At 37.7% G+C, this 9,499-nt stretch overlaps 1 protein-coding gene across 8 annotated transcripts in view; it reads right to left on the bottom strand.

Annotated features, from left to right (window-relative positions):
• Window positions 1–104: 104 nt before the first annotated feature.
• LOC133411475 (RNA-binding Raly-like protein) overlaps window positions 105–9,499 on the bottom strand; it is a 46,323-nt gene continuing 36,928 nt past the window's right edge. For 7 of the 8 annotated variants that reach the window (XM_061693913.1, XM_061693915.1, XM_061693914.1 and 4 more), the window contains exons 3-9: window positions 6,746–6,821; window positions 6,221–6,268; window positions 3,701–3,900; window positions 1,754–1,855; window positions 1,495–1,649; window positions 1,238–1,275; window positions 105–845 (exon numbers count right to left, since the gene is read on the bottom strand). In XM_061693913.1, the coding sequence (XP_061549897.1) occupies window positions 1,243–1,275; window positions 1,495–1,649; window positions 1,754–1,855; window positions 3,701–3,900; window positions 6,221–6,268; window positions 6,746–6,821 (614 nt within the window). In that variant the 3' untranslated portion in view covers window positions 105–845; window positions 1,238–1,242. The remainder of the gene's footprint in view (window positions 846–1,237; window positions 1,276–1,494; window positions 1,650–1,753; window positions 1,856–3,700; window positions 3,901–6,220; window positions 6,269–6,745; window positions 6,822–9,499) is intronic. The other variant, XM_061693910.1, reaches the window with a different exon arrangement.

Here is a 9,499-nt window from a genome sequence, read left to right as displayed (position 1 = left end):
TCAATGACACATACAGCTGACAAACAGGCCACTTTCCGACCAAGAAACGTACCTTAATTAGCTTTTAATAATAAAAAAAAACTACAATTTATTATAAACATCACATACTGTCACCCCAAATAACACTTAAAACACCTTATCTGTATTTAACGCCTGGTTCTGTCAGCAGTTGTGCAAGGTAGCACCCCAAATAAAGGCCTCCTCTTTTTTTTTTTAAAAAACAACCCTAATAAATATAGTAAATGCACCCTGTTAATGAAAGGGACTTGTTTAGGAGGAATAGGTTTATTCCAAAAACTCTTCTTATCCATAGCTGTAGAACCAAAGCAATGAATACAAATGATCCATGATGCTCACTTTTTTTTTTTTTTTTAACAACATGCTGATTGTAAAAAATATTCATCTTTTTGACAGAACGTATCCAGGACAGTGTATAATGGATAGTGAGTGACAAAGAGAGCGAGAGAGACGAAACGACTGTACAAGTAAATTAAAGCAAAGCACATTAAGTGTTCCTCTTACATTCCATATTTTCAACATACATTTGCTGTACAACAGAGTTAAAGACAATACAGACCACAGTGGCTGAAGCACAAACATGTTAGCGGTTGTCGAATGCTCTTTTCGCTTGATCTTGCCGTTCAAAACCAGCAGTTTGGATGACAAACATCAGGAGTGTCAATGTTTTTGTTTTTTTGTTTTACTCTGATGAGGCAAACACGCAACAAACGAGTGGTTCCTTCTGTTGCTAATCTTTCATTTTTAAACAGTCCTCCTGGATCACGGAGGCTGTGCTGGTTAACTCTTCTGCAATCTTTGTGCACCACAGGCTTCCCTTCGCTTGACTGGAAAACACATCAGGGAAGTTGCAGTCAAAAGAATTGTCATTTGTCATGTGAGATTGGTGGAAAAACAAAATAGAAACACCCCAAATAAAGGCTTTTTATTTAAAAACAACAACACAATTGCCTCCCCTCTAATAAACACCTCATTAAACAATGAAAATAAGTAGTGCTAAAAAAAAATAAAAAAAATAGAAGAATCCTTTATTTGGGGTGTTTTGTTTCCTCGGCATCAGAAGGTAACATCTTTTTTGGTGTAAGTGTATCAAGAAAGACCCCCAATAAAGGCCTCATCATCTGTTGTGGCAACATTTACAAGCTCACGTTAGTTCATGTTAAACTCTCCATAAGGCATTTGTGTGTGGTTCAGTAATTGTTGTCCTTTCAGTACTGACCTTATTCAGTTGTCGATATCTGATATGTGGTTCTCTATCTGCAATAACAAAAATACTTGCTTTTATTTTTTATTTTTTTTTACACTTGACAGTAATGTTGAAATGTGACTTCAAACATTGCCTGTACAGTTAATAGAGGTTTTATGATGACTTTACAGAATTTCCGATGGGAAACCAAAAGTAGACAGTCAATCAAAAGTGAGCAGTATTATTATTACAGGTTGTATACATTGGCTGTCATTACGCTGACATCTCACCATGTCACCGGCGCCCTCGTCCTCAAAGTAATCGTTGGCGCCATCCGACATCTCCGCCTCGGGCTCGACCGCCGCCCCCAGGTCCTCACCGCCGGAGTGATTGGCCTGCTCGCCGCGGTGACACTCACACGCCTCCTCTTTTTTCCTCTGCATCTCTGGTGAAGGAGAGAGCACCAGAACCTCAACGTAATAAGAATAACCATAGGCAGCATATGACAGTATTTTTTGTGGGGGTGGTCTATTATTTTTCATGTCCCACCATGCTGCCTCTCAAATTTGTCCAGCCTCCCCAGCAGGGAGTCGATCTTGGTCTTGATCTGCGACAGTTCCTTTTTTATGCTCAGCAGCTGCTCTGTCTTTACTGCACAGCACACACACCAAAATGCAAAATTAATACACAATGAACTCTCGTTTATCGAGGATTCGCGGGGATACGTTCCACGCAAGAAGTGAAAATTTATATACAGAGAAACCAGATAAAGACCACATGGAAAACACATGGATCACATTTTTCTAAAGCATAGAGCAATCTGAAGAATATACTGCACAATACAGATTGGATGAGGGCTGTGAATAGCCCTAGACTGTGTTTTACAATATTACTCAACTATATTTATATTTTCATATGGACCTGCAGTTAAATAGCAAAGTGTGAAGATACTCTGTCCCTGAGATGAAGAAGTGTGATCAATGGATGGGGCAAAAAAATCTCACAAAAATGTTGCAAGGCCATGATATGTGAAATGCATTACAGCAAGGGAATGCTGTAATAAAATGGTAATTAATTAAACAATTATTAACAATTTTTTTTTTAATGTATATGTAAAATTGATTTTAGGAACATTTACATATTTTATTATTCACCATAAATACATTAACTTGTTATTGTTATTGTGTAAAATCTCACAAAAATGTTGCAAGGCCATGATATGTGAAATGCATTACAGCAAGGGAATGCTGTAATAAAATGGTAATTAATTAAACAATTATTAACCATTTTTTTTTAATGTATATGTAAAATTGATTTTAGGAACATTTACATATTTTATTATTCACCATAAATACATTAACTTGTTATTGTATTGGGAATAATAAATACAACCTGAATAAAATTTTTTTTATTTCATCTTGAGGAAAAAAATGGCAAAATGACAACAACAATTACAACCCCAATTCCAATGAAGTTGGGACGTTGTATTAAACATAAATAAAAACATTATACAATAATTTGCAAATCATGTTCAACCTATATTTAATTGAATACACCACAAAGACATCACATTTAAAGTTCAAACTGATAATTGTTTTTAGCAAATAATCATTAACTTAGAATTTTATGGCTGCAACATGTTCCAAAAAAGCTGGGACAGGTGGCAAAGAAGACTGAGAAAATTGAGGAATGCTCATCAAACTCATGTTTGCTCATGTGTTAGTGCCAATGACATGGGTAACTTACACATCTGGGAAGGCACCATTAATGCTGAAAGCTACATGCAGGTTTTGGAGAAACATATGCTGCCATCCAAGTAACATATTTTTCATGAACGCCCCTGCTTATTTCAGCAAGACAATGCCAAACCACATTCTGCACGTGTTACAACACCGTGGCTTCGTAGTAAAACAGTGCAGGTACTAGACTGGCCTGCCTGCAGTCCAGACCTGTCTCCCATTGAAAATGTGTGGCGCATTATGAAGCGTAAAATACGACAACTGAGACCCCGGACCGTTGAACAGCTGAAGATGTACATCAAGCAAGAATGGGAAAGAATTCCACCTACAAAGCTTCAACAATTAGTGTTCTGAGTTCCCAAATGTTTGTTGAATGTTGTTAAAAGAAAAGGTGATGTAACACAGTGGTAATCACGACCGTGTCCCAGCAGTTTTGGAACGTGTTGCAGCCATAAAATTCGAAATTAATGATTATTTGCTAAAAACAACAAAGTATCTTGTTTTTGTAGTGTATTCAATTAAATATAGGTTGAACATGATTTGCAAATAATTGTATTCTGTTTTTATTTATGTTTAACACAACATCCCAACTTCATTGGAATTGGGGTTGTATTGACTCTTGATAATGTAACTGCTCGGTAGGCCGGATTAAGGAACGCATTGCACGTAGCCCGCCAGCCATACTTTCCCACCCGTTCTTTTCCCAAATAAAGTTACACTGTAGTTATACAAAAAGAAAGCTGAAAAGAGAACATACGTTTGGGTCCCGTGACAGAAGATGGGACGTTGACCAGCCTGGAGGAAGAGGAGGAGGAGGAAGAGGAAGGGGAAGAACAGGCCCGGACGGAGAAAGAGGACTTGACTCTGCGCGGGGCGGACGGCACCACGAGTCGAGAGCGTTTGACCGGGACGGCGGCCCGGGCGGGCGGCACCACGCGACCGTGGTACTCAAACAGTCTGAAGACACAAAAGTCACCATCAAGTGGAATTGAAATGTTCAATCCTAACACAAACACATTTTAGGAGTCCAGGCAAGGATGTTTTTCTTGTCCTCAAGTCATTCAAACAACGAGAAACAATACAAATTCAAATCAAGTCGCATGTGTTCAACTCACAAGTTTGAAGTCTTTTGTATTGGGCAAGTCAAGTCACAGCTTATCACAGGTCAAGTAAAGTCCTGTGATGAGTCAAGTCAAATCCCAAGTCAAGTTATCGTATTAATGCAGTCTTATCTGCTGCATTTGGTCTTCATCAAGCGAGAAGACCGATAAGGTCAAATAATGGTATTATCAGACAATTTATCAAACCCTAATAAACACCTCTTAAGATAATGTACTTAAATTCAACACCAATTCATAACACCACCTCAATGTAGTTTCATATGTGAGTATAGTTTAATATCTGAGTGTCAATCAACACTTTTTTCTCCTCAAAAAACTGACAGCGAGACAAAAAAATCTGTCTGTCTGCAGAATATCTCAGTGAGTCATTTCCTTTTTACAAGTTGTTGCAGTTGAAAAATATATCAATATTATATTTGAAAATGATTTGGTTTATTAACTCATTCACTGCTAGCCCTCCCAGTTAATATGCACATATTAATGATACAACCATCCCCATACTCTTCCTCTAATTTAATTGTAATTATTATTTTAAAAGTTGTCATGGCGCGACAAGAATAGCCAATCAGAGACTGTCGAGACAGAAGACGTGTCCGAAGAGATGTCAATCATTTGCATACGAGCACGGCAGCTTCGCGGGCACAAAAAAAGGAGACTTTTATAGTTTCTTGGTCAGATTATTTAAATCCTGTTAGCAGGAAAAGTTGAAAAGACATTCTTGGACAGCTCTCAAGACAAATCAAGGGTAAACATATACTGTATAACGGTGTTGTCCTATGTGCAGATGGCTACACATGGCTCAAAGTATAAGCAAAGTAAATGAGGCTCCATCTCCCAAACGCTGAGGCCGTGTCCGCCAAATGTGTGAAACCACACCCTGGTGAAAAATGTATGCTCCTTTGTCTGGCAACTTTCTTATGCCTACACATACGATACCTAGATGTTAGAGCAGCAAAAATATAGCCGCTTAAAGCCTCTGCTGGTTGGAATATATCCCACCGGGTCGTCGCTGGGCTTTCCATGTTGCGACGAGTGCCGCTAGCCACCAGCTAGCTCACGAGCTAACAGGCTTGCGGACCCTGTGAACCGGCAGGGTCGTCCAACATGTCCACTGATGGAACGAAGGCGCGCAATTGTTATATAATGGGGGAGGGGCGACTCATGCTGGACACCCAAGTGCGTCACTACGTCCCGTATCAGGAAAACTGAAATCGTGAAAAACAGTTCAACGCTATAGCTACGCAATTCAGTACTACATTGTGCCCAGTCTTTGTACATTTTCAGCAATCATCTTCAAACGTATCATGTATTTACAAACAAATGAATTCACTTGACCTTTTAAATGTATCCCAATTTAAAACCATTTACTACTTTGCTCACTCAATTGTTAACAGACCATTTTATGCATATTTATGTGTAGCAAAGAGTCAATGCCTTAACTTCAGCAACCCTGAAATACACATCAAACTAATGTTAGCGAACTACTAGCTGATTAAGAACAGGCTAAAGAATTTACAGATATTTACTGGGCAGAATGCGTCTTCAAATGATGAAAAATGATGAAGTTTTCCGTAGCAAGGGAAGTGTTTGAGTGATCGAATAGGCTAATCCTCCAATCAGTGCCATTGCTAGCATGCACTCGCATATCGTAACTAATTCATTTTATATTCTGTCTATAAACCGAACATGTACAACAAACACTTTCAAGTCATCATGTCTCACGTCATCAAAACGGTAACTTAAGCTGACTTGAGTCTCCATCTTTCCCTATAATACAGATAACAACTCAAAGTAGACATGCAAACACTCGGAAAACTCAAAACACACGAAGTAAACAAAGCAATGAAAATGTCAAAAAGGAAGATAAAGAGACACGAACGAGCAGCCGGGGGACAATCTGACAGTCGGCACTCTGATGTAAGCGTCATACTTGGCAAATAAAGATGATTCTGATTCTGATTCTGATTCTGATTAGGAAGCCCGGAGTGAAGGAATAAGAAGCTCCCGATATGACGTTCATTAAGCCTACATGCTGCATGCCGCACCGAATGTCCCATACATAAATGGCTGTACAGGTACACCCCTAATATGTATTATACATAGGTATATTATGTGCATTTGTGTATATGATCCACAAATTGCCCACCCCTGTATACCTGCTGTAGAAATCATCTCTGTAGTAGTCGTAATCAAAATCGTAGCCACTGCCAAAACAAGCGAAACGTGAAGTTAGACAGTTAGAATTAAAGGAGTCCTCGCGCATGAACACAACCCACTTTCATTGACAGGTCATTTAATGATAGCAAATGTCAGGACAAGCCTGCTCACTGGTGGCTGAGCTAAGCATCCTGCATTTCGTACAAATATTTCACAGACAAAAAACCCACACAAATGTTACATTTAAAATAAATTGACAAAAATATAAAAACAGATGCACAATACAAAAATATTAGAACATAAAAATTGTTTTTTTGTCAGTTACAGTACGTCCTTATAATAGATGCAATTACGTTTGTTCATTATGCCTGTATTTTCTTTCTGCTTTAAATGAAATGCAACTTAAACTGAAACTATTAATATTATTATTACATTTTATTGTCATTCTTTCGACTTTCATTTTTTTGTAATCAAATTAGTTAAGTTATTATTATCCAAGTAATCCATTAAAGCAAGGGTCCAACCTGTAGAGTGACGACAGCGGCCTCTTGGTGGCTATCTTCGGCCAGTATGGTTTGGGCTCTCCTGCCATGTTGATGTCTGCCAAGACAAACCACATTCCCACAATCGCAACAGGTACAAATATTAGAAGATGAGCCACGCGATAAATGTTCAAAAACAGTGGCTCTCAAAGTGTGGTATGAGTACCAACAGTGGTACGCGGGCTCCCTGTGAAAGAATCACTGAAGTAAATGTTCAAAACACCTTAAAAAAATAAATAAATAATAATAATTCAATATATTACATTTGATAAGTACAGTTCAGTTGTATTTGACTTTAAAGTACAATACACTTGCATTGAATCTTTTAGAACTGTTTCTTTTCAAACATTTAGGTACAATTTCTATTCGTTCTTATTCAAGGACAGTTTTTCATTTTCCTATATTTAAGTGTGTTAATGTTCAAACTCATGCGGTGGCTTACAATAATATTAAATAAAACTGCTGCCTCATTTTTGATGAACATTTCAGCCTACTACATTTCAGCCTACTACACCACTGTATTTTAATGTCATGATGTAGGTACTTGGAGGGACAAATATTTTTTGAGGTGGTGATTGGTGTAAAACGTTTGAGGACCACTGTTCTAAAACTTTCAATCACACTTTGCCAAGATGAACACACCAAATGGGTGAAGGTGAAACTGTGAAAATTTCACATCATGACTATCCAATTTTCTAATATGAGGGGGACGAAGTTAAAATATTAGCCACAATCTGATGATAGCCATAGCAATAATGCTCAAAATATCTAAAAATACAGATATATATGGCCCCAAAATTACACAAATCGGAGGGACAAAATATTTTAATTAGGAAAAAAAAGAGAAATATTAGAAAAAAATAAAGCATTAAAAAAAAAACTAATAAATAAAATAAAATATTTTTTACTTTCAAATTATTAGGGAAAACATCCATCCATCCATTTTCTGAGCCGCTTCTCCTCACTATGAGTGCAGGAGTGCTGGAGCCTATCCCAGCTATCTTCAGGCAGGAGGCGAGGTACACCCTGAACTGGTTGCCAGCCAATCGCAGGGCATATATAACAACCAGTCGCACTCAACATTCATACCTACGGGCAATTTAGAGTCGTCAATCAACCTACCACGCATGTTTTTGGGATGTGGGAGGAAACCGCAGTGCCCGGAGAAAACCCACGCAGGCATGGGGAGAACATGCAAACTCCACACAGGTGGGGCTGGGGATTGAACCCAAAATATTGGAAAATAAGAGATAAAAAGATTAAATATGAAAAAATTGTATAAAAATATACAAAAATCAAAATGTGACAGAAAAATCCCCAAATATTACACACAAAAAATTACAAATGTTATTAAAAAATGCAGCACAGTGTCCAGGTTTGCACAACAGCCTCACAGTTCTGAGGTTGCAGGTTTGAATCCTGGCTCTGGTCTTCCTGTGTGGAATATGCATGTTCTCCTTATGCTTGCGTGGGTTTTCTCCAGGTACTCCAGTTTCCTCGCACATTTCAAAACCATGTTTGTTAGGTTAACGGAAGACTAAATTGTCTCTAGGTGTGACTGTGAGTGTGAATGCTTGCTTGTCTATAAGTGTCCTGTGATTAGCTGGCGACCACTCCAAGGTGTAGGTGTACTTCTATGGTTTGCATCTTAATTTGTTTGTTTGCTGTAACAGCACGCACAAGATGGGAGAAGCCCAAAGACAACTAATACTTTCGCAAATGTTAAATACGATATTAATGATAATTACAATTTGAAACCGTAACAATTATCGGATGAAAACACATCATGGTTTAACGCTAAAGCGCTTCATCCCAACAAATGAATCACACCGATGCATTACCAGATGAATCTGTACACAACGCCCGTCTCATCGTTATGATTGACAGCTCATTCGACACGCTCCAAAAATGTCCCGGCTCCTGCTCAATCAGCCTTGAGTGTATATACCGCTCAAGGTTGCACATGACGGCGCAAACAAATGGCAGACAGCCTGACACGACATGCGAAGATGTGCGTCTGACGGATGAGTCATCGCCGCCGACACCTGGGAAAAAGTTGTACCGATAAAATATTGACTGGCTCGGCAATCAGGCTGGAGGGAGTTATTTGCTCCCACCGCACACTAACCAGGACATGCATGCATAGCAAGAATGCTCAAAATATAGGGTGGCCCAAAAGTCACGATAGACTTTTGTTTTTTCTATTCCATTTCAGGTATCATTCGGACAGATCAACATTTGACATAGGATTTGCATTTTATGTAAGAATATCATTCCCTCGCCTGGGAGTTCACAAAATAATACACAAATATTCTGGAAAGCAATGCATAAATATGTGAGAAAAATACACAAATAATAGAAAATGTTGGGCAAGAAACTAAAATATTTCATTGAACTAAAATAAGAAAATAAAAGAAATCTGAGACAAAACAAAAACGTGTAGATAAAAAATATACAAAGATTAGAAAAATAAAAATATTAGAACAAAATGAAAAAAAAGGTTATAAACAATTACGAAGACAATATAAAAAGACAAAAAAATACAACCTTAGTGCTATATACTACATATAAAAAAGATTAAATGGAAAAATACACAAATATTGCAAAAAATAGAGAAAACCAAATAATGGAAAAAATATAAAATACTAGATTAAAAATACATATGCATAAGAAGAAATACAAAAGTATAGATCACCAAAAAATATGATAGATAAGGAAATATTCCAAAGAGTAAAA

Source organism: Phycodurus eques, chromosome 13, assembly GCF_024500275.1.
Source record: "Phycodurus eques isolate BA_2022a chromosome 13, UOR_Pequ_1.1, whole genome shotgun sequence".
Classification (NCBI taxonomy): Eukaryota; Metazoa; Chordata; class Actinopteri; order Syngnathiformes; family Syngnathidae; genus Phycodurus; species Phycodurus eques.
This window is presented reverse-complemented; position numbering and strand designations above follow the sequence as displayed.